This window comes from Schistocerca americana, chromosome 2, assembly GCF_021461395.2.
Source record: "Schistocerca americana isolate TAMUIC-IGC-003095 chromosome 2, iqSchAmer2.1, whole genome shotgun sequence".
NCBI lineage: Eukaryota > Metazoa > Arthropoda > Insecta > Orthoptera > Acrididae > Schistocerca > Schistocerca americana.
The window spans coordinates 447,965,793-447,992,763 of record NC_060120.1 but is presented as its reverse complement, the minus strand read 5'-3'; the positions used below and the strand labels follow the sequence as shown (position 1 = coordinate 447,992,763).

Genomic DNA, 26,971 nt, shown 5'->3' with positions numbered 1-26,971 from the left:
GATAAGTGCTCTTCTTGGGAGAAATAATGTCTTGATTCAAGAGCCGAAGGCGGCTTGTCACAGTTGGTGGGAAAAAACTGAACCTTTATGTTGGTTAGGTTCAGATCCCATACGGCATGGGCAGTACATCTGTCCATGTAAGATGATGATGTCTGTTTTGAGCAACCATGAAACTGTTGAAATGGAGAAGCCACTTGCGAAATGATGTGGCGTCGATCTGAGCTTTCTTAAGGTGAGAGCAGATGCAAAGTCAAGTGATCATATACATGTTTTTATAACAACACAGTTTCTTCGACTTAGCGAAAACCCAGAGACAAAACTTTTTAAAGCCATCCACATTACATACAAGGGCAACCATTATAAGTTATTTTCTGTTTGCTCCACCGGGACATTTATCACGTTTTATCCCCTGGCTGAAATCTGCAAAAAGTTTGTAGAAGAGTTCAGTTTCGTCCATGCTGAACACATACTTTTCCCTCACTCGGTCGAATTCAAGCAACCAGCTTGTTTGCACTTTCTTCCTCAACTTTATTTGCTTCACTAGAAATTTGAACAGACAAAACCAAATGTCTCTTTTTGGAACTGATATATCCAACCAGCAGAATGGAAGTTTCTGATCCCTATATTTCTGGCAATCTAATTTGCTTTTGACAGAATCATATGGCCACTTAAAGGTATGTTAGATACACACACGACTGAACCATTCTAGTAGTAACATTTTGATGTCTTCATTCTTAGTGCTACAAAGTCGTTTATATTTGTTCCTGGAGACTGATGAGGCAGCATTAATGATTTTTCCTCGATTCTTAATTATTGTAGATAAATTGGATTTGGGAATTCCAAACTGCTCTGCAATTGGTTTTCTTTTCTCTCTCTCTCTCTCTCTCTCTCTCTCTCTCTCTCTCTCTCTCTCTCTCTCTCTCTTCTTTTGACAACAGTCCACTTCATATAGAATCTTATGTTTTACCTGTGCATTTAGAGCCGTCTGTTTCCTCTTTGACATGTTTTTTGTGCTGTCTAACAATTTGGCTACGACTAAAAGGACACCTGGCATCAAACACATTTCTAAATGCATTAATGAATTTATTTAAATGTACCCCACAAGCCGATTCTTGAGGTTATAATCACAGCTGCTGACCTACAATACTTTAGAAACAAGTCAACTGTGGGAAGTTAGCTTTGTAATTACATTTCTTGAATTCATTTCGGAAAAAAATTAATAATTAAAAATACTGAACATCAGAAGTTTGCATTACAACGAAATTTAAATACGCTAGAGGCTGAAAAAAAAGTTCATAATTTGCTTTAACCGAAATTTGTGTTGACCAACTAAATTCCCATAAGAACTAATGTATTCCTGCCAGGGCCAATATTTCTTTCATGTTAACAGGAAGTTCGTCTTGAACGAGTTCGCGCTAATTAGGTTTATACTGTAAACAAATGCAATGAATGGGAACTGATTTCTGTATTTTTCTTTGTTAACATACAGCTTTGTTAACAGAAAGTATGGGAATGTTTTGAAACAGTGAACACACTAACAAGGGAACCACCTCATCGCACCCCCCCTTAGATTTAGTTATAAGTTGGCACAGTGGATAGGCCTCGAAAAACTGAACACAGATCAATCAAGAAAACAGGAAGAAGTTGTGTGGAAGTATGAAAAAAAAATAAGCAAAATATACAACCTGAGTAGTCCATGCGCAAGATAGGCAACATCAAGGATAGTGTGAGCTCAGGAGCACCGTGGTCCCGTGGTTAGCATGCGCAGCTGCGGAACGAGAGGTCCTTGGTTCAAGTCTTCCCTTGAGTGAAAAGTTTAATTTTTTATTTCAGTTTATGTGACAAACCCTTATGTTTTCATCACTTTTCTGGGAGTGATTACCACATCCACATGAAAACCTAAAGCGGACAAGGTAGAAGAATCTTTTTACCCATTCGCCAAGTGTAAAAGTTAGGTGGGTCGACAACATATTCCTGTCATGTGACGCACATGCCGTAACCAGTGTCGTATAGAAAATATCAGACGTGCTTTCCTGTGGAGGAATCGGTTGACCTATGACCTTGCAATCAAATGCTTTCGGTTCCCGTTGGAGAGGCACGTCCTTTCGTCTGCTAATCGCTCAGTTTTGCAGTGCGGTCACAAAACACAGACACTAAACTTATTACAGTGAACAGAGACGTTAGTGAACGAATGGACAGATCATAACTTTGCGAAAATAAAAAATTAAACTTTTCACTCGAGGGAAGACTTGAACCAAGGACGTCTCGTTCCGCAGCTGTGCACGCTAACCACGGGACCTCGGCGCTCCTGAGCTCACACTATCCTTGATGTTGCCTATCTTGCGCATGGACTACTAAGTTTGTATATTTTTCTTTTTTTTTTTTCTTCATAGTTCCACACAAATTCTTCCTGTTTTCTCGAATGATCTGTGTTCAGTTTTTCAAGGCCTATCCACTGTGCCAACTTATAACTAAATCTGAGGGGGGTGCGATGGGGAGGTTCCCTTGTAAGTACTACTGCCAAACTGTACGACGAAAGACCTATTTTTACAATGAGAAGAAAAGTCTATGCACAGACATATTTTGGATGGTGTTAGTAATGGAAGAAAGGAGAGCTGAAATATTGGAACTATTTACACTATGAACATCACTGAGCACCCCAACAACACGAAGATGTGGGTGAGAGAGGGTCACATTGTGGTAAGAAAACCACACACCAAAACTTGCAACAGTAGATGTTCGCTGCAGACTGCATGTCCACACTAAGGTTTAATATTCAGAGTAATGTAGGCATAATAATATTCATCTTAACACAAAGAATGTGTTAATGCCTCCATCAGAAGGTGACTTCATGGGCCATTTACGAGTGTCCCGGGATATCACTCATGTACAACAAGCACACTGCACAACGATTTATTGAAACAGTAACTTCCTGTTGCCAAATTTGGGGTAGCAATTACCACAGAGAGAGAACTTCACTTAGAGAAAACGAATCCCAGACAAATATCAATAGGCCAAGAATACACAAATAATATGAAATAATGCGTATACAATGAAATATTATTTAATGAGACACATCCATAATAAAAGTTTATATTCTTGACACCTAGTGAAGGCAGAGTGGCAAAATGAAACCTCATGGCCAAGGGTCAACTTATTATGCTGAACATAATGTTGAATGTTATGCTACAATAGCTGATTTGTAAGGGGTAGGCTACCAGCCATAAAAAAGTTTTAATTTTGTCAAGCAATTAGAGTGAATCATAGATTATGCAGAACACTTATTATAAATAATTATGTTCAATGAGACATGTAATGGAATCAAAATAAAAATCGATGAGAGAGACTGCAGATAAACCTAACAAGAAATGGCTGTAGGAAACATTGATGCTGCATTCACCAAAAGAAAGGAGCCAAAAAAACAAGTGAATAAATCTAAAGAACTAAAGAACTATCAGTATAAGTAAAATACGGGAAACACACACACACATCTAGACAGACTGACACGACTACACGGACACCCAAACTACACTCCTGTGGTCACCATTAAGGATGAAAGGCAACTTTCGCACTAAAGTTTCAAAGCACCGGGTGATCAAAAAGTCAGTATAAATTTGAAAACTGAATAAATCACGGAATAATGTAGATAGAGAGGTACAAATTGACACACATGGTTGGAATGACATGGGGTTTTATTACAACCAAAAAAATACAAAAGTTCAAAAAATGTCAGACAGATGGCGCTTCATCTGATCAGAATAGCAATAATTAGCACAACAAAGTAAGACAAAGCAAAGATGATGTTCTTCACAGGAAATGCTCAATACGTCCACCATCATTCCTGAAAAGTAGCTGTAGCCGAGGAATAATGTTGTGAACAGCACTGTTAAGCATGTCCGGAGTTATGCTGAGGCATTGGCGTCAGATGTTGTCTTTCAGCATCCCTAGAGATGTCTGTCGATCACGATACACTTGCGACTTCAGGTAACCCCAAAGCCAATAATCGCATGGACTGAGGTCTGGGGACCTGTGAGGCCAACTATGACGAAAGTGGTGGTTGAGCACACGATCACCACCAAACGACGGCGCAAGAGATCTATCACGCGTCTGACGGACATTTTGTGGACTTTGTATTTCTTTTTGGTTCTAATAAAACCCCATGTCATTCCAAGCATGTTTGTCAATTTTTACCTCTCTATCTACATTATTCCGTGGTTTATTAATTTTTCAAATTTATACTGACTTTTTGATCACCCAGTATATTGACTTGCTACATATCTGCTCGGTACATTTTCTTGTGCTTAAATTTTTATCCATTTATATTATTAATTCACTTCTTCTTCAGTAACAAAGTATCTTCACAAGATTGCAATATGAAAGCTGTTTCTCCAGAGAAGGCAGTAAACAACATTTGAGGAGAAACTCTTCATCCACAACAGATTTTGAATCAAAGAATTCATTAGGACAAGTTACCTGCTACAAAGATTGCTCTAAACATTATTTTCTTACGTGGCTTCTCATAGTACACAATACTATCAGAATCAGAAAACTGCATTTGTAGTATTTCAAAACTATGACTTAAAAAAAAAAAAAAAAATAGTTTTAAGGATCAAAATAAATGCCATACCTCGTTGGTGGAGCAGGATTAAAAGTCCACGTAGATGAGGAAAGGCTAAGAGGTGGTACAGGTGTATCCATTGATGAACTGACAGTAGGAGAGGTTTTGCTGCCTCCAGTGAAAATTTCATCTTTTATTACCGGTAATGATAGTGGAGAGCGCACAACGGACCCTGGTGTGATACTCGGATCATCCTCAATGCTTTTCATTGGAGTACCCTGTTACAAAAGTGAAACACTTATTGTTTACACAAAAAAAACACTTTAAAGAGATGCATGCAATCCACCAGACAATACAATACAAAAAAAATAAGTCTAAATATATACAGTCAACAGATAAATTCTATACATAAACCTATGCATAAAACGAAGTTGAAAACTCTCATTCCATAAATGCATTAGAAAACCCATGTTGCAATATGTATGGGTAGTCAATTAACTTCCACCATGACAAATCCAGTTCTAAACCTTTAAGAAATTAACAGTATTATGAAAGGAAAGTTGCTACTCACCATATAGTGGAGATGCTGAGTCAAAGATGGGCACAACAAAAAGACTAAGCTTTCAGCCAGTAAGGCCTTCGTCAAAAATAGATGAAGGACACACACACACACACACACACACACACACACACACACACAAATTCGCACATACAACTGCAGTTTCTGGCAACTGAAGCCACACTGTGAGCAGCAGCAGCAGCAGCAGAAGTAGTGCATGATGGGAGTGGCGACTGGGTGGGGCTAATGAGGAGGCTGGGGCAGGGGGAGAGATAGTAGGGTAGGGCCGGGGACAGTGAAGTGCTGCTGGGGAGCACACAGGGACAACATGGAGAGAGGGCAGGGTACTAAGAGCAGTCGGGAGGTTAGGAAGAGGCAAAGGGTGTAGCAGAAAAAGAAAGAAATAAAAACACTGGGTGCAATGGTGGAATGAGGCCTGTGTAGTGCTGAATGGTAACAGGAAGGGGGCTGGATTATTAAGGCCAATGACTAACAAAAGTTGAGGACAGGAGTTTTACAGGAACGTAGGATATATTGCAGGGTAAGTTCCCACCTGCGCAATTCAGAGAAGCTGGTGTTGGTGAGAAGCATCCATATGGCACAGGCTGTGAAGCAGTCACTGAAATGAAGGATGTTGTGTTGGGCAGCATGCTCTGTAACAGGGTGGTCCACTTGTGTCTTGGCCACAGTTTGTCAGTGGCCATTCATGCATGCAGACAGACAGCTTGTTAGTTGTTGTGCCCACGTAGAAAGCAGTACAGTGGGTCAGTGGGTACAGTTTAGCTCGTAGATCACATGACTGGTTTCACAGGTAGCCCAGACATTGATGGGATAGGTGATGTTTGTGACTGCACTGGAGTAGGTTGTGATGGGAGGATGTATTGGACAGGTCCTGCATCTAGGTCTACTACAGGGATATGAGACAAGAGGTAGAGAGCTGGGAGCAGGGGTTGTGTAGTGATGTTGGCCTCCACCTCAAAGATTGTTACATCAGTACCTCTGTCACATCAAACCTACTAACCACCAGCAATACCTCCAGTTCGACAGCTACCACCCGTTTTATACCAAGAAGTCCCTTCCGTACAGCCTAGCCACCCGCTGTTGCCGCATCTACACTGATGAGCAGCCCCTCTCAAAATATTCTGACCGTCTAACTGAAGCCTTCACAGACCATAATTATCCTCCCAACCTTGTACAAAAATGTATCTCCTACGCCTTCACTTTCCAGTCTCCCACCAGTTTTTGACTCACTGTGCGGCCACAGAGGAACGATCCCCTTGTAACTTATTACCACCCAGGACTATAGCAACTGAATTACATTCTCTGCCAAGATTTTGACTACCTCTTGCTGTGCCTGAAATGAGAGATGTCGTATCCACTATCATCCCCGGCCCTCCCATATTGGTACTACTCCATCCACTGAACCTACACAATACACTTGTCCATCCCTGCACAACCCCTGCTCCAAACCCCCTACCTCCCTGTAATAGACCTAGATGCAAGACCTGTCCCATACATCCTCCCATCACCACGTAAACAGTCCGGTCACAATCACCACCAGTCCCATCAAAGACAGGGCTACCTGTGAAACCAGTCATCTGAATTACAAGCTAAGCTGCAACCAGTGTACTGCATTCTATGTGGGCATGACAACCAACAAGCTGTCTGCCCGCATGAATGGTCACCGACAAACTGTGGCAAAGAACAAGTGGACTATCCTGTTGCAGAGCATACTGCCCAACACGACATCCTTCATTTGAATGGCAGCTTCACAGCCTGCACTGTATCGATCCTTCCCGCCAACAGCAGCTTTTCTGAATTGCGCAGGTGGGAACTTTCCTTGCAATATATCGTATGTTCCTGTGAAACTCCTATTCTCAACCTTCGTTAGTCATTGCCCTCACCAATCCAGCCCCCTTTCTGTTCCCATTCCAGCACAACAGAGGCCTCATTCCACCATTACACCCAGTGTTTTTATTTATCTCCTTTTCTGCTACCCCCTCCACCTCCTTCCCTGCCCTCCATCTAACCTCCCAACTGCACATAGACCCTTTCTCCATTTCGTCCCTGCACACTCCCCAGCAGCACTTCACTGTCCCCGGCCCTATCCTATTATCCCTTCCCCTCCCTGCCTCAACCTCCTCCTTAGTGTCAGCCAGTCGCCATTCCCATCGTGCATCAGTGCTGTTGCTTGGAGTGTGGCTTCAGCTGCCAGAGACTGTAGTCATATGTGTGCGAGTTGCTCTTACGCGCGCGCGCGCGTGTGTGTGTGTGTGTGTGTGTGTGTGTGTGTGTGTGTGTGTGTGTGTGTGTGTGTGTGTGTGTATTTCTGGCTAAGGTCTTGCTGGCTGAATGCTTATTTGTGACAGTCTTTCTGTTGCGCCCATCTGTGACTCAGCATCTCCGCTGTATGGTGAGTAGCAACTTTACTTTCAAAATACTGTTATATTCCATCCTGGATTTTCCATTCTTTAAGGAATTATTAACAATGTATCATAATATTGCGTGCAATTAAGCATAAAATGTCCCACACAGACTGAGAAGTGTTTCCCCAGTCCTTGTGACACAACATATGTCACACTGAAGATTTTGATCAGTAGGTATGTTCAGTGATTACGAGGTACAGACGGTAACATTTTCCAGTATCAATTACGGCAGCACGAAGAGATTCTTTTACTGGATACTATACGTTTCTTTCATATCTGCCTGAACTTACTCTTGCAATTTCAACTACATTTCTTTGACATTGTAACATTTTGATTCCATGCAGTGCATGTATATACTGCTGCCAAATTCCGAGATCAAAAATGTGTCCAGATATTAAATAGAGATATCGACACTTCATTCGTTGATTAATTTTGATTTACCTTTCCTCTATCAATGCACATCCTCCTTTGCAAACAAGAACAGGTTACTTTTGTTTATAAGAACTGTGTTTACTTTCTTGCAAAACAAGACAAACTAATAGTGGAAAGCAAACTACGTTTTAGGAGGGAGGCAAAGCAAAGCTATTCACTGGTATCACCTAATGTGATTCATACATCTTTCAACAAAACCATGGACCAAATATGTATCTTTGTAGTGAGAGATGATGATAGGCAGATACTGCTATGTCGTTCTATGGACAAAAATAATTCATCAATATTAAATGTTGTAACATTTGTTCTGTTTCACAGGTCATGCTTCTTAGTAACCATTTTGTTCCTTTGACTTTGCAAAAGGCATCACATAGCTGGGAATACATTACTTACAGCTTTCTCTGTGGCCACCTATGAACAGTGCAGACTGAGTGTAGAACACAGTCAAGAAGTTATAACAATAACATTATTATTATTATTATTATTATTATTATTATTATTATTATAAAGAGACACTGTGCATTGCATCTTAATGGAAAAAAAGAAAAATGTTATTTCTTTGAAAATTGGGAGGGCTTCTTTTTTGGACTCCAAAGATTTTACTTTTTCTGGACCTAAGTTTTCCTCCCCATCATCTGGGTGACAAAATTCTTTCCTGACATCCACAGAACTGATTTTCATAGGCTTCTCTTGATGAACATGAAGGAGTATTTGGGTGAGTCTTGACTCTGTCATAGTTACAAACCTGAGGCAAGTTTTAAGTCATCACAAGACAGCAAATGACCTCTCAGAGGATGCTAAGGATAGATCATAATCAGAATAATAATGCGAATGATTTTCTAAAACCATTCTTTATAAACCTACCACATTCAGCAGTATGTTGTCTCAAATAGTGGATACATTTCATGATTGTACAATTATCTTCATGGTTCACAGCATTTCGAGCTGTGCATGAAGGTTGTACAAGTTACAATGTGCCCTGTGTCTCTCTTCCAAATATTGTGCAGATGGAGGATTTGTTTGGAGGAATGTAACAAGTCTCTCTTCAAAACTAGTTAGTCTCTTTAGATCCTCTTCATGGAATCTTTGATCAATTTCATTCAAAAATAGATCAAGAACTTAAAAAACAAATTTCTTAAATCTCTGTTCATGAAATAATTCCTCAGGAAGAGAAGACGTTTCTGTGTGCTTCAATGTTATTGATTTTTTCTTGGGTGAGAGATATCTGGATCTTTCAGATTTAGGTTCTTAAAATAATCTGTGGTTTTCTCTAAAAGCTTATCAAATGCTTCTGAAGTCCTAAGATTTGCAAGAGCTGCTTTTAAAAACATCATCTGTCCAGCTGCATTAAGATCTGGATTATGTACAGATCTGGACAGATCTTCACATAATCCAAAAACTTCAATAATGACTTAAATATCACCAAGTCTCAGAATTTATGATCCACATCACATAACCCTGCAGGAGTGATCATCTTTCATCTCTAATTGAGCTCTATGCATTCAATACTTCAATCACTGTTTTCTGGACATGGTTATAGTTTTCCATGAAGTGTTTCAAATATTGTACACTTGCAGTTCATCGGGTCGGACATACTGGTTCCAGCAGTTTAACTTTCTTGTCAACACCCGATGGTAGCACAGCTACTATGGTACACATTTTTCCTTTTCTGTGAATTCCAGGATTATATTCCAGATGTCTTTCACAGTTACCAGGACAATTCAGAATGGATCTCAGCTTCTTGAAACTTCCTGTATTGTAAGTGTCACACAATGATTACCACTGTTTCTGTTAACAGGTCTTTGGCTGGTCTTAAAAGGACTTCCTTTTACGCCCTGCCCTCATCATAACAACGGGTGCATAGAAACTCAGTTCCTAATGACAATCTTAGAAGGAAATATTTGTTGCCAGTGTTCATTCCATGGAGTCTTTTTGACTGTATAAACCCAGAAATTGTATTTTAACTTTGAGTGTCTCAGGGTCTGGTGTCCAATTTGCTGTATTTCCATGTAATAGAGAATTTTTTATTTGCTGCACAATCTCTCATGTGAGTCATAATTTCCAGTACTCTGTCAGCCCAAAAAGTTTCAGGGCTGGATTAATAAAAAAAAAAAGAGAGGAAAGTTAAGACAGTAGTTTCAACACTTCTGGTGTTCCACATAGACTCCTCCCACTTAAATACAATGCACAGCAGTACACAATATCCACATGTTGTTGTTGTTGTTGTGGTCCTCAGTCCTGAGACTGGTTTGATGCAGCTCTCCATGCTAATCTAACCTGTGCAAGCTCCTTCATCTCCCAGTACCTACTCCAGCCTACATCCTTCTGAATCTGCTTAGTGTATTCATCTCTTGGTCTCCCTCTACGATTTTTACCCTCCAATACTAAACTCGTGATCCCTTGATGTCCTACCAACCGATCCCTTCTTCTAGTCAAGTTGTGCCACAAACTCCACTTCTCACCAATCCTATTCAGTACCTACTCATTAGTTATGTGATCTACCCATCTAATCTTCAGCATTCTTCTGCAGCACCACATTTCGAAAGCTTCCATTCTCTTCTTGTCCAAACTATTTATCGTCCATGTTTCACTTCCATACATGGCTACACTCCATACAAATACTTTCAGAAATGACTTCCTGACACTTAAATCTATACTCGATGTTAACAAATTTCTCTTCTTCAGAAATGCTTTCCTTGCCATTGCCAGTCTACATTTTATATCCTATCTACTTCGACCATCATCAGTTATTTTGCTCCCCAAACAGCAAAACTCCTTTACCACTTTAAGTGTGTCATTTCCTAATCTAATTCACTCAGCATCACCGGACTTAATTCGACTACATTCCATTATCCTCGTTTTGCTTTTGTTGATGTTCATCTTGTATCCTCCTTTCAAGACACTGTCCATTCCGTTCAACTGCTCTTCCAAGTCCTTTGCTGTCTCTGACAGAATTACGATGCCATCGGTGAACCTCAAAGTTTTTATTTCTTCTCCATGGATTTTTATACCTACCCCAAACTTTTCTTTTGTTTCCTTTACTGCTTGCTCAATATACAGATTGATCAACATCGGGGAGGGGTTACAACCCTGTCTCACTCCATTCCCAACCACTGCTTCCCTTTCATGTCCCTCGACTCTCATAACTGCCATCTGATCGGTCCCTGTATTTTACCCCTGCCACCTTCAGAATTTGAACGAGAGTATTCCAGTCAACATTGTCAAAAGCTTTCTCCAAGTCTACAAATACTAGAAATGTAGGTTTGCCTCTTCTTAATCTAGCTTCAAAAGTAAGTCGTAGGATCAGTATTGCCTCACGTGTTCCCATATTTCTACGGAATCCAAACTGATATTCCTTGAGGTTGGCTTCTACCAGTTTTTCCATTCGTCTGTAAAGAATACGCATTAGTATTTTCCAGCCACGACTAATTAAACTGATAGTTCGGTGATTTTCACATCTGTCAACGCCTGCTTTCTTTGGGATTGGAATTATTATATTCTTCTTGAAGTCTGAGGGTATTTCGCCTGCCTCATACATCTTGCTCACCAGATGGTAGAGTTTTGTCAGGACTGGCTCTCCCAAGGCTGTCAGTAGTTCTAATGGAATGTTGTCTACTCCCGAGGCCTTGTTTCGACTTTGGTTTTCCAAAGGTCTCTCTAATTTTCCTGTAGGCCGTACCTATCTTACCCCTAGTGATATATGCCTCTACATCCTTACATTTGTCCTATAGCCATCCCTGCTTAGCCATTTTGCACTTCCTGTCGATCTCATTTTTGAGACGTTTGTATTCCTTTTTGCCTGCTTCATTTAGCGCATTTTTGTATTTTCATCAATTAAATTCAATATTTCTTCTATTACTCAAGTATTTCTATTAGCCCTCGTCTTTTTACCTACTACTACCACTACTACTACTACTACTATTCACGCAGTATGACATCTCCCATTTCATCTTCATCTACATCCACTTCCATTTCTGTAACATTGCCCAAGTACATCGCCCTTGTATAGACGCTCCATATACTCTTTCCACCTTTCTGCTTTCCTTTCTTTGCTTAGAACTGGGTTTCCATCTGAGCTCTTGATATTCATACAGGTGGTTCTCTTTTCTCCAAAGGTGTCTCTAATTTTCCTGTAGGCCGTACCTATCTTACCCCTAGTGATATATGCCTCTACATCCTTGCATTTGTCCTCTAGCCATCCCTGCTTAGCCATTTTGCACTTCTAGTCGATCTCATTATTGAGACGTTTCTATTCCATTTTTGCCTGCTTTATTTAGCGCATTTTTGTATTTTCTCCTTTCATCAATTAAATTCAATATTTCTTCTATTTTTCAAGTATTCCTATTAGCCCTCGTCTTTTTACCTACTTGATCCTCCGCTGCCTTCACCATTTCATTCCTCAAAGCTACCCATTCTTCTTCTACTGTATTTCTTTCCCCCATTCGTGTCAATCATTCCCTTATGCTCTCCCTGAAACACTGTACAACCTCTGGTTCAGTCAGTTTATCCAGGACCCATCTCCTTAAATTCCCACCTTTTTGCAGTTTCTTCAGTTTTAATCTGCAGTTCATAACCAATAGATTGTGGTCAGAGTCCACATCTGCCCCTGGAAATGCCATACAATTGAAAACTTTGTTCCTAAATCTCTGTCTCATCATTATATAATCTATCTGACACCTTCCAGTATCTCCAGGCTTCTTCCATGTATACAACCTTCTTCTATGATTCTTGAGCCAAGTGTTAGCTATGATTAAGTTATGCTCTGTGCAAAATTCTACCAGGCGGTTTCCTCTTTCATTTCTTACTCCCAATCCATATTCACCTACTACATTTCCTTCTCTTCCTTTTCCTACTGTCGAATTCCAATCACCCATGACTATTGAATTTTCGTCTCCCTTCACTATCTGAATAATTTCTTTTATGTCATCACAAATTTCATCAATCTCTTAGTCATCTGCAGAGCTAGTTGGCATATAAACTTGTACTACTGTAGTAGGCGTGGGCTTCGGTGTCTATCTTGGCCACAATAATGCGTCCACTATGTCATTTGTAGTATCTTACCTGCTCTCCTATTTTTTATTCATTATTAAACCTACTCCAGCATTTCCTCTATCTGATTTTGTATTTATAACTCAGTATTCACCTGACCAGAAGTCTTGTTCCTGGTGTCACTGAACTTCACTAATTCCCACTATATCCAACTTTAACCTATCCATTTCCCTTTTTAAATTTTCTGACCTACCTGCCCGATTAACGGATCTGACATTCCACACTCCGATCTGTAGAATGCCAGTTTTCTTTCTGCTGATAATAATGTCCTCGAGTGGTCCCCGCCCGGAGATCCGAATGGGGGACTATTTTACCTCCGGAATATTTTACCCAAGAGGACACCATCGTCATTTATCCATACAGTAAAGCTGCATGCCCTCGGGAAAAATTAGGGCCGTACTTTCCCCTTGCTTTCAGCCGTTCACAGTACCAGCACAGCAAGGTCATTTTGGTTAGTGTTACAAGGCCAGATCAGTCAATCATCCAGACTGCTGTCCCTGCAATTACTGAAAAGGCTGCTGCCCCTCTTCAGGAACCATATGTTTGTCTGGCCTCTCAACAGATCATCGTTCTTTGGGATGACGATCAACTTGGGCATCACACTGGCTTGAAGGTCTGTTATATTATTGAAGTGTTGAGCCTTCACATGATTTTTTTTTTAATTTTTGGAAATTAAAAAAGATTACTTGGTGTAAAATCACATGAATATGGAAGGTGGTTTAGAAATGGCACTTGTTTATCACTAGAAACTGCACTAGAACTACAATGGTGTGAGCAGACGCATTGTCGTGCAGCAAGAATAAATCCCTTCCCTTCCGCTGTTGTGGGCAAACCCTCTGACCTCTCATGCACAACTGGTCCGTGACAGGAATTTACAGTGACGCTGCTGAGAACAAATTCCCTGTGGATAATTTTGTAAGCACCAGAGACGACAGTGAGCATTGTCTTCACTTTGTCTTCTTTACTTTTGGTGAATCATCAGAGACCCATTCTGCACTTTGTACTAGGTTATATTGGTAACACAAGTCTTGTCACCAGTTACATTTTTTTCAGGACGAATCGTCCACTTTTTCATTTCAATCAAGGTGCAGCTGGCATCCATGTGTTGGCATTTTAGTTTGAGAGTTAAGAGGTGCAGGACAAACTTTGCACACATTTTTCTTTTCTTCAAAACATTCTTGAGAATGTCCTGAACACTTGACTTAGAGATGTTCAGTTCTTCAGCGATAAATGCTACATAAGGGATTACTAGGGACCTGAAAAATTTGTAATTTGTGATAATCATGAACATACGCGCAAATTCTGCCTCAAAATTTGAAAATGGTGCCTTTGCTAACAAATTGTATTTTATAGAAAATTATATCCATATGAACTGTTTTGCGAGAGATAGTTTGTCTTAGCTTTATTTTCTGCATATAAATAATGTTACCATGTTGTACTACATTGAAGGAGGAGAAGTACGTTATACCCTTACTGGCACAAGGGGTGCAGTGAAAAATTTTCTTCACACGGGTAGTCAGTAAACGTTTAGTAATACCTATTCAATCACTGCTGTCCACAGCTCAAGTTGGTGCTATCAGTTCTGTTGTAGCTACTTGTAAGTAATAATCAAGAAGTGTTTAAATATAAGAAAATAGGTTAGAAATGTAATATTTATGGAGGGCTGACAGAAGGTCAATATTTGCAAAAGGTATCTTTCATGCTTGGAACAGACTATCTGCAACACTCTTATCGTATTCACACGATTGGTAAGACATTACTCAATTCGACTTGTCTGATTGTTATGTGAAGGAAATGATGTTGCAATCCAGAAACTATATTAAATACCATATTTTTGTGTCTGAATGTACATGCAAGCCAAAATATCCCGGCAGTTGTAAACAACACTGCTTGTACCTTCAGGCATTTGAATGTTGTGCAATTATCTGCCATTAATTGTTATCCAAAGAAAATTCTTTGATTTGATTTCTATCTCTCTATTAAAATTGGCAACTGACATTAAATGAGATGAATGTGTAAATGTGCGCATTACACTAAAAATGAACACAGTAACCTTCAATTACAGGATTCACGAGTCACATGTTTGTGATTACAAAACTTTAGAGAGAAAAACAGACATATGGGCGATGTGATGGACTGATCACTTACACCAACAATGAGAGGTCCCCAGTGGTGGGATAGACTTTTTGAAACCATCTATACAGCGATGTAGGTTAAGGTCGCAGGTGTCACACCCTGCAGCCATTTGCCCTGGTAGCGTCTTATTGCAAGTAATCGATGAAAAGAATTTTGGAATTTCACTTGGTGGTGCACAGCTTTAAAAAGGTATGTTACACAGGATAGTTGTGTAGTATATTGGCTATGGTACAGGTCTCACAATTTAAAGGTTGTGAGTTCAAAAATCATCAGATCCTTTGAAATGATTGGTTTTTAAACCTTTATCAGAATGACTGATCATTATTTTTATTCAATTAACTGATTGAAATGTAATTTTCTTATATTAATTACATTGTCACATCATTTTGATCACCACATTAATGTTTTCAATTGCAATCTTTTTGCATGTCAATTTAATTATTTTTATCTATCATAGTATTTAAACATTTGAAACTCGTGAGCTGTCAGTCAAAAAACAAAAGATGACATAATCTACAGCATAACTCCACTTTTACATTCCCAGAATTAACATTTTCCCACAGTTTATGGCATTTTTGATTGCTCCCGCCAAATTTCTTATGTTCAAAATCTTAATTTGCACTTGGTTTTGCGTTAACAAATTTATAATTGTCCGGCAATTTACACTTTACGAAAAGAAGATTATGGAGAAAATACTGCCAACTTGTGTAAAACGATGCTGACATGGCATTCAACTTCCTGTAGTGTTTACAAATATTATGTGGTCAAGTTTCCTGACACCAGGTTTAGCAGACCTGAATCAGTAGAAAACAGAACAATTTGTGCTTTATCTCTCGCTGCTGCCAAGTTCTACTTGGCATGTTAGCTGCTGAGTGTAGCTTCCTTCGAATCAAGGAAGTTAGATTCTAAGCTCCTTGGTTCGAATACATATATCGTGACCATTACAACCGTTTCCAAACAGTCTCCGCTGCACAAGCACGGCTTTGTGATTGTTCTGACGTGACAGCTTTGCATTACTCGGCCACATGTTTCGCATGATGCATTCACTGCTGGGCCACTTAGTTGCGATAGTTGACACCTTTGCTTTCTTTGCATCACTCAAATGTTTCTGGTTTAAACAGAGCACCAGTCACGTCTTTTTTCACAGTCAGCAGGACACATTTTGATAATTTATTCTTGCTGTCAATTGCAAATACGAGGGTCGTCCACAAAGTAAATTCCGTTTCTATTTCTATCCAGGGCAGCGCTATGATCGCAGTTCCGAGCAAGCGTGGCAATTACTCTGACTCAAGGAGACGACATGTACACCACTTTCAGATCGCTGCTGCTGAAATAGTGCTTCTTGACCATGTCAGCCATAATTGAAAACGCCGTTGCGTGTGAAATCAGATTTGTGATTCGTTTTCTAAATGCGAAGAAAGTTAAAACCAAAGGAAATTTATCGGCAAATCTACATAAGTGATTCAATGGTTAGAAGATGGGTCAGCGTGTTCAATGAAGGATGTGATCAAGTGCATGATGAGAACGAAGTGGATGCCTCTCTGTGGTTACTGATGAGCTGGTTCACACAACTGAAGAGAAGGTAAACACAACCATTAAGTTTACACTTAGTGCCCTTGCTAGGGAAGTTCCGCAAGTCTCACAATCACTAATTCATGGAACTGTTACTGAAAAACTGACATTTCGAAAACTTTGCTCACATTCGGTACCCAAAATGCTTACTGAACAACACAAAAAACAATGGATGGGCAGTGCACTTCAGTTTTTGACACGCTACAATGAAGAAGGCGATGGTTTTCTTTCTCGGATAGTCACGGGGGATGAAACTTGGGTATCGTACGACACCGCTGGGGGTGGGGGCGACGGCAATCAATGGAACAGTGGTGCACTTCATCCCCAACGAAGGTTAAGCCTAAGCAAATCTTGACGCCTCGATAAGTCACATGCACCGTTTTTTGGGACAAAAAAGGCATTTTGCTGATTGATTTCTTACCACGAGGGCAAACAATCAACACACGTGGTTACTGCGAGACCATTAAGAAATTGCGCCACGCAATACAGAACAAGTATTACTGTCAAAAGGTGGTGTTTTTTTTCCACAATAATGCCCGACCTCACATGGCAAATGTGACCAAACAACTCTCATGGGAATTTCATTGTGACGCGTTTGATCATCCTCTGTACAGCCAGGACATCGCTCCTAGCAACTTTCATCTCTTCTTACACCTAAAATCTGTCCTTGGTGGTCAACACATGGTTGAATACACAGGCGGCAACCTTCTGTGAAGAAGGCATACAACAATTTGTGCCATGCTATGACAAGTGCCTACAAAATTTTGGAAGCTATGTAGAAAAGTAGTTTGACAGTTTTAGATTTTTGTACAATAAATATTTTTTCTGTATCTGTACACGTTTGTTTTATATAACCAAACGGAACTTACTCTGTGGACATACCTCGTATTTATGTAAGCATTTTTCGTTTGTGTTTCACAAACAAAGAATGCGAGTGATAGTTTGCGTGTATGTGGTTTCTTATAGCCTCAAAAAGATGGTTGTAGCACAAGAGATGCAGAACAACATATATGCAAACACCACACAAAATATGTAAATATTTGCACTTCACAACGAGAATAAATTTTTGAAATGCGTTGTTCTAAGCATGAAAAAATACTTAACTAGTGCAGTGTTCCATTATTTAAATAATGAATGACAGTCACAGGCTTTTCAAAAGCATCGATTATGATGTATGAATTTAAGCCTGACATTTCTACTTCCCAGGCAGTTACCAGTTCCACTTACATCCGTGGCTAAACATACCACAAAATTCAGACAGGCTATTTTTGGGTGATAGACAAGTCCCTGAGGAGAGTTGTGATGCATATTATGTGCATAAAGCCTACGTAAAGCGTGAAAATGCAAGGGGGATACTATACATAACTTTTACCACTTAGAATGTTATTTTCACATTTTACATTTTCCTGAATTTTACACCATTTTTGAAGCCCCTTGAGAAGTGTAAAAGCAGGATTTCACTGTATTTATATTGACTGTGCATTGGTGTCAAAAATTTATTTTTCCTTTTTTGGATGGTAATCATAATACAAACATGTAGGACCTAAATTATTATTGTACTGTGGACAAAATAACACAGATGAAAATTCAAACGAAAGAGGGGATTATGGGTAAACTTAAAAGTAAAACAAAATTAGGAATTGTTTAATGATTGTGGTAACATGAATGGAAATATAGGATGATAAAATGGAAGAACTTACATCAAAGTTAACACACAAAAATAATAGACATCACATGAACAAACGTTCCAAGTAAGAAAAAAATTATACGAAGAAAAATGAGAGCAAATGGAAAATCAATACAATGTTTAAAACGACGTGACAAATGAACAGAAATAAAAAATTACTTTTTCATCAATTAATTGATTAATAATAATGACCAAAGTCATTTTAACATAAAAAATTCAAAGCACCTGAACAGATTTGAACCCGCAACCTTCTGCACGAGGCTTGTACCTTAACCCTTACTTACATAAATCGTGCGTTGATCCTTACTTTTTAAAGCACTAGAGCATCACTCAAAATTCTGGACTGTTTTTCTGTGTTGATTACTCGCATACAAAGGCCCACCAAGGCGAATGGCTGCAGGGTGTTATACCAGTGCCATTAATCTACATCACCATATAAATGGTTTCAAAAAATTATCCCACTGCTGAGGACCTCTCATCAAAATATATTGGTGTGATATTGGAAAATTATCGTCTATCTGTATAGGAGTCTGTTTACAAAACACTTGTAAAAACATTTTGAGAATGTTTAGGCCTACTGAGCAGTAGGAGGAGGCAGTGGAGCAGTACCCACGTTTAACAAACATCTGAGTTCAGAGAAATGCTTCAGGATGCAAGAAATGCTTCAGGATGCAAAATAAGTGAAGAAAAATTATTTCAGAATTGTAAGAAAAGTTTTCAACAAATATCTATGAATAATGAGATGGTTTCTACATATTTTTCCCACAAGAATCAACTGTATAAATAAGAGCTTGCAGAGAGAGATGTAATCAATCACTGTGTGCAGTCTTTATATCCGCTAATGGAACATGCAGTCTCTATATCCACCAATGGAACAAAGTGCTCAGCAAAAAGAACAAAACCTTTAGCATGGAAAAAATTATACACATAGATCTGAGTGTAGCAAGTATGGGAAGGTAAGTAAAACTGAAGAAAATGTTTAAGCTTAACCATCTTGCTCTTCCTATGTACAAAGGAAATACATAAAGGAGACAAAATGATTTATGATTCTTGCCTTCCATGGCTTTCCTGGTTCAAATTCTGGTACAAGGTCTGTGAATGCAGCTGCTGCACTGGTAGTAACTGCTGGCCATGGGTCTTTACTGTCACCTCCGGGCTGAATGCTGCCATCCCCACCACTGCCTGCTCCAGACACATCAGGCCAACCTGTATCTGATCCAGCCCGTGCAGTTACAGTTGACCAAGTCCTGTAAGTATAATCACATGCCAAAACCATCATGCAATTTTGTAATACAAACTACAACAGTGACAAAAATATAAATGAAGAGTAGTAACTGTACCAGATATTCGAACTTCTAAAATTTCCCAAGTGAGGTGTATATTTACTATTAGCAGTAAGCTGTATCTCAATAAACTTTTTGCAGAAACTGAAACGACAAATGTACATTACATAAATCAACACTCTTCTGTTCAGGTAATGAGCAATGCTAAAAGAAAGGCAATGATCTATACCCACACATATTATAAAAATGGATGCACATAGATAACTGTGTGTGCGTGTCTGTGTGTGTGTGTGTGTGTGTGTGTGTGTGTGACCCTTTGACTGAAGAAGGTTGTGGCCAAATGCTATATGTAAGTGTCTTAATTATGTCTGTCTTCAACTTGACGTGTCTTCTTTACGATAAATAGCTATCTGTCTTTTCCTACTTTTTTATCTATTTTAATCTAGGATAACTTGGTAATTATGTGAACAGCTTTATGACATGTCGGTTGGCTGCAAATGAGGAAGAAATCATCATCAAAAAGTCATTCTCTTATATGAAACAAGCTGCCAAAACATGATCCAAATTTGTCAGAACATGATTTGTGAGCTGCTTTGATAGCAAAGTGTGATAAATCTGCTGTACATTGAGCACAGGTTCAGTAATTACACAGTTGTATCTAAGAAGTTGAACGGAATCATGGAGTTACAACAATTGAGTATTCTTAACTCATGGTCAACAGTAAAGCAAACTTTGTGTTTTATTGGTATCTGTTGCAAAATGGAAAAAACTAAGCTTTACAAAAGCACAGTTAATGGCTGCACCAATCTACTTATCAAGGTGTAATTTGGCATGGCTTCATGTCCCCTCATACATACATACATCCTGTAAAAATTTCATCAAAACTGGAGAGGGCTGAGTGGGGACCTAATTTAAATTTAGGCCACTTGGCATGGAATGACACTGTATACGTGTCCCGCCATTTTCATGTGAAATGGTCTGAGGTGAATACATGATAAGAATTTTGCAGCTCCTCCTGTTCCTAATAAATTTGTTAACTCATGGAATTTGATATTTGATGGCCTGCTGCAATATGAATGTGTAATGACAATGTTTGAAGATATGAAAGCTCTCTCTCTCTCTCTCTCTCTCTCTCTCTCTCTCTCTCTCTCTCTCTTTTTAAGATGAAGAAGCAAAAGCTACATTTGTGGATATTTTGTCTATAAATGTAGATCATGTGGTTACAGCCAGATTTTAGCCATCTAACATCTAATGTCAAATCAGTTTTTGCTTCCTGGTAGATCAAAACTGTGTGTCCAGACCGTGACTCGAACTCAGGACCTTTGCCTTTTGCGGGCAAGCAAGCGCAAGTGCTCTACCAACTGAGCTACCCAAGCACAACTCACAACCTGTCATCACAGCTTTACTTCTGCCAGTACCAGGTGATCAAGAGGAGGAGGAGGAGGAGGAGGAGGAGAAACCTTGTCACCAGAAAAAAAGGACAAAACAAACAAGCATTACCAGGGGCCATATACAGTGACAGACCTGGATGTGAATGTTACCCTCACAATCATAAAACTATTGGAAACTCTTTAAATCATTTACTTAATTTTCTTTCTTATCAGTTGAGTTAGTTTCTCTTAATGTGCTAATACTTATTACAAAATATTCCGTTCAGAGTGATGACATTCTGGAGAATAACCTCATAAATGTGTTTGTAAAGTAAACTTTTTTTTCTTTGCTGTAATCTTTTATTAAATCAAGAATGGTAATGATTACTCTGATGGAAGGAGGAGATTAGGATTCAATGTCATTAAATGCAGAGAACAAACTTACAAGCCTGGACCAGAATGGGGAGGAGGGGTCAATTTTGTCGTTAGTGCAATCCCAGCATTTGCATTAACTGGTTTGGTAGGACAGGCAGCTCTTTGAGCACGTCTCATAAAACAATCAAGTGGCACCTCACACAGTTCGAATGAAAACTGAACAAGAGATGAGAATTATTGCTAAAGACACAGATTACTGGGAAAATGCCTTCTCTCCCATAAGATGATGCTATCCACAAACCAATGGATTTGTGCATTACATCCATTTTTTTTCTCAACTTTGTAACAGTGGAGGAGGAGGAGGAGGTGGTGGTTGCTGTTACCATTATCAAGGTCTTCAGTCTGAAGATGGGTTTGATGCTGCTCTCTATGCTAGCCTAGTCTGTGCAAGTCTTTTCACCTTGGAATAATAATAACGCTAATAACACACACACACACTCTCTCTCTCTCTCTCTCTCTCTCTCTCTCTCTCTCTCTCTCTCTCTAACTGTTCCCACTAGATGCATCAGGGCATATCCTATCACCTTATTCCTTCTTTCAGACAAGTTGTGTCTGCTCCACAATTTTATAGGTGTGTCTTCATTAATTACTCAATCTAACCTTCTACTCTTCAGCATTCTTCTGTACCCCAATTTTTCAAAAGCTTCCACTTTCTTCTTGTCTGTGCTACTTATTGTTGTTTCACTTCCATATATAACACACTCCACTAGACTTTCAGTAAAAACTTCCACACACTTCTTTTTTTCAGATATTCTGTCTTGCTATCGTCAGTCTACATTTTATATAGTCATGTAGAAGAAGGTGTAATTAGATGAATTACGAACACTAACTTCACTTAACGAAGGTTAATTCAGCACTTGCACATACAACAGCGTGGAGTGAACTGCTCCAGCCGGAACACGTACGGTATGTATACAGTTACAGAACATTCCAGTACAATGATTCTTCACATTTGTGGATACTTCTAGAATGTACTCGAACCGAATATAGAAATTAAAATTTTACAGTTCAGGTGAGTTTTGAACTCACGACCCTCTATGCAACAGTCTAGTATCATAACCACTACACCACGGTGACTGAGCTACTCAGCTTCTTCTGCGACATTGTTCCATCCTTACGAGAACAGCGTCTTGGTGTTACATTCTCCTAGTCTGGGAACGGGTCATCGGTCCTCTACATAGTCCAACTCCCGATGACCGATTCTCGCCCTGGTGGTGATCTTCTTAGAACTTCCTTTGCCACTATGCTTTTTGTCCACATTTCCGCTTGTTGCCTGTCAATGGACCTTCGAATTTACCCTGGGTTGCAGGATCCTTATAGGGCTTCATTCGAAGGACGTGGACCATATCTCTGATCTTTCGTCATCTTGTGTCGGGGTTGAAATTTTCAACTTCATAAGTAACATCAGGACAACTGTTTTACAACCTTATAAGGTCCAATGTAGTGCCTGAGGAGCTTCTCAGAGAGACCAACCTTCCGAACAGGAGTGAAGATCCAGACAAGGTCACCAGGCCAATAGACAAGAGGGCTGTGGCTCGCATCATACCTTCTACAATCGTTTTCTTGAGCCTGCAGCATGCCGAGTTGAGCTAACTGCTGAGATTCCTCAGCTCTGGTTAACACTTGGCTGATGTAGTTATCGTCCACGTCATCAGGATGTAACGGAAACACTGTCCATTGTCGTAGTTGTCTCACAGCCTTGCACCAGGAAAACTGGCGTCAATCCTGTGGTGTCTTGTTTGGCGGTGTTGAAGGCAAACATAGCGAAAGGTAGCACCACATCCCAGTTGCTCTGATAAACATTGACGAACATTGATAGCATGTCAGCCAATGTCTTATTAAGAAGTTCAGTAAGCCCGTTATTTTGCAGATGGTAGGCAAGTCATCATGTGATGAGTAATGTTGCACCAATGGTTTATCTCGGTCACAAGATTTGATTGAAAAACTTTCCTCGGTCGGTAATTAATGACCTTGGGGCACCTTGTTTTGCTACAATGTCTTCCACGATGAATTTGGCTACCTCAAATGCTTCGGCTGTTTTCACGGCTTTTGTAATGGCATAGTTGTCAGATAATCAGTACAAACAATAATCATCTGTTGCCACTAGAAGATGTTTGAAATAGTCCAAGGAGGTCAATCCCAACACGCTGGAAAGGCATTTCGGCTGGTGGAATTGGTATGAGTCGGTCAGGTGGTTTCAGAGGAACTGCCTTTCTCCTCTGGGACTCTCGACAGTGCGACACACAGTGACGGACACTCCTAAATAAACCTGGCCAGAAAAATCTCTTGCGGATCCTATTTTATGTCTTAATAAATCATAAATGTCTGCCCTCAGGTGTGTCATGGAAATTCTGTAAAACATCCAAGTGCATGTGTTTAGGAATCACTGGCAGCCACCTCTTTCCAAACGGATCAAAGTTTTTCTTGCAAAGTAATCCATTAACCACCTTAAATTGTCCTTTCACACCCTCTGACCGATTTCAGGCAAGCATAATTTGAGATATCGTGGTGTCCTCCTCCTGCTCAGCAGAGAGATCCTGGAGTGCAGCGAGGCAGTCGCTATCTTCATCAAAGTCTTGATGGTTTTGCACAGGGTTTCTTGAGACACAATTGGCATCTTGGTGTTTTCTTTCACTTTTGTACACTATGGTATTGTCGTACTCTTGGAGATGTAGTGCTCAGCTGGCAAGTCGTCCTGTTGGAGCCTTAAGACCTGTCAACCAACAAAGTGAATGATGGTCCGTAACAACTGTGAATGGCCTTCCATTGAGATACTGTTGAAATTTGCACATGGCCCAGATCACAGCGAGACATTCTCTTCTGTAGTTGCGTAGTTTCTCTCGACTTTTGTAAGTGTCCTAGAAGCATAGGCTATAACCTTCTCCCTTCCATCCAAAATTTGCACCAGAACTGCACCGATCCCATATCCAATGGCATCTGTGTGAAGTTCTCTAGGTGCTCTCTCATCATACAGACCAAGTACAGGGTCAGTCATCGGAGCTTTTCGCAGCACATCGAAAGAAACTTGTTAAACACCACCCCAGATACTTTTAGCATCGGCTTTTAACAACTCTTGGAGTGGTCTGGCTTTAAAGCCATTGATAAAACAAAAGTAATCAGAATATAATCCGAGGAAGCCTCATGTCTCTCTAATACTTTTAGGAATAGGAAATTCCGTTTGGATCTCACTTTTTCTGGGCCTGGCCGCACACCTTCGTTTGACAATGTGTCCAAGAATTTTGATTTCTTTTACTCAAAAGAGATTGGATTAAGTTTCAGTCCACCTTGTTGGAGACACTTAAGAGTGGCCCTCAGTCTTGTTACGTGTTCATCAGATGTCTCTGAGAACACTATAATGTCATCTAAATAACAAAGACACATCGTCCATTCTAGGTGAATTAGAAGATTATCCATCATCTGTTCTAAACTTGCTGGTGCATTACGCAAGCCAGACGGCGTTACCTTGAACTCACGACAGGGGCTGGGATGACAAAATTATTCTTCAGTGGTATGCTTCTCTTACATGCCACTACAAGATCCATGGGTTGATACATGGCATGACGCGTGACAGTTACCTTTCTTGCACTGACTGCAGGAATGATCACTTCATCCAACACAGTCTCCACACACTTGGATGCGCATCTTCCAGTCCACAGTATCTCATCTCGTCTAGGATAATCTTCAAGTAGCCACAATCTGTAATTGCCTGAGAAGCTTTCAAAAAGTCCCATCCGAGAATGATGTCATGACTACACTCTTGTAAGACAATGAATTCTAAGGGCTGTTTATGGCCACTTATACCCATACGCATGATATCTTCCTGTAGGTTTTACATATTTACCATTAGCCACCTTCAGCAGTGATGTTTTGTTGTCGACGAATATGATTTGCTGCAACTGGCAACAGTACTTCTCCGAAATGACTGCATATGATGCTCCAGAGTGCACAAGATCTTGGGCTGGTCAGCCATCCATGAGGAAATTGACATAGTTTCCTATCATTTTTGTAGTGATACATGGTGGAGGATTTTTCTATTCGGTGGCCTCACCTCCAAGGAAGGTCGCACCCTTTAATTTTCCATGTTGCAGTGCCAAGGTGATTGGTTTGGAGCTTCTAAATGGCGATGGAGACCTTGATTGGCATGTTGGGGAGCGTCTTCTCCAGCGGCAAGCTTGCAGCAATGGTGACCTATGTCGTCCTGCACCCACATCTTCTTGTTCATCTTCATCGTCCCCGAGTTAGTGTCGTCTAAGATCGGTCTGCTGTGTTCAGGCGCAGGCGTCATCAAATATCTGCCGCCTTTCTCGACAACAGCACACCACATGTCCCAGTCATCCGCAGTGGAAACATACTGGTTGGTTATCCTGGGTCCTCCAGATATCAGTCTTCCTTGGTGCACAAACAGGTTCCTCATGTGGCATTGTAGGAATGTAACTTCACCTGGGTCTCGACTTTTTCAACATTTTAAAGGGAAATGAAAGACGAGATTGGGTTCAATGTCTGTTCCACTTCCTCTCTTATGACCTCTTGTGGCGTCTCAGTTTTTTTGCTCTCCATGCAATCCAAGTGCCTTCTGAACTTCCTCTCTTACTATCTGATGAACACTTGTGAAATCAGTTGTTTCCTCCATCACAGACATCGATTCGACATTTGGAAGCTGTTCAAACTTCTTGCATGTAAATCTTTTTTGATGCATTGTCTCGATATACTGGCACCATTTTATGAAGTCATCTGCTGTCGAAACCTCCTTCAGGAGTACGGCTTGATACATGTCCTCAGCAACACCCTTCATGAAGATGTGCAGCCTTATCTTCCTCCTTCACTCTAGGATCCACTGTTTTACACAGTTCCAAGACGTCTTGAATGTAGGATGCTGTAGTTTCTCCTGGATGCTGTGCGCTGCACTTTAATTAATCTTCAGCCTTGCACTTCTGTTGTGTGTCCCTTCTCTATCCCCCCCAAGCTATGAATTGGTTCTTGCTTCCTATATTTGATCCAGTCAGTTACGACTAGTCGTTCCCGTCTTCTGTAGGTAGTCACTACATATAAACACAAAAACCTGTTTTCAAATGTTCATCCTTTACTTCATGATGGAGGTCTAATGATATCAATGCAGACAAAAACCAACAATGTATAAAAGTTGGTACTTTTAATATGGTAGCTACTTATCTGCAGCTTACACAAAATACATCGATGTTTCAAACTTTTACTGTTCTTCAAAGCAGTCACCAGCGGTGTGTGTAACCGTGAAATGTAATGCATCACTTTATAAAGGCAGTAATGTATCTGTTACCAACGAATGATGATTGTCATTTACACGTAGAAATTGCTCAAAGTATGTAATAAATGATAATATGCAACTGTCAGCAAATTCATTTGTATGTGCATGAAACTGGAAGGCGGGACACCGAGTTTCTACAAGATGTGGTGGCTCTGACCACCATTCGTCACTTGCCATTGATTT

At 40.0% G+C, this 26,971-nt stretch overlaps 1 protein-coding gene across 1 annotated transcript in view; it reads right to left on the bottom strand.

Moving 5' to 3' along the window:
• The window catches only part of LOC124592855 (protein Gawky), a 283,677-nt gene that overhangs the window by 29,349 nt on the left and 227,357 nt on the right, over positions 1-26,971 (bottom strand). The window contains exons 20-21 of the mRNA XM_047131874.1: positions 19,474-19,666; positions 4,628-4,836 (exon numbers count right to left, since the gene is read on the bottom strand). Of these exons, the coding sequence (XP_046987830.1) occupies positions 4,628-4,836; positions 19,474-19,666 (402 nt within the window). The remainder of the gene's footprint in view (positions 1-4,627; positions 4,837-19,473; positions 19,667-26,971) is intronic.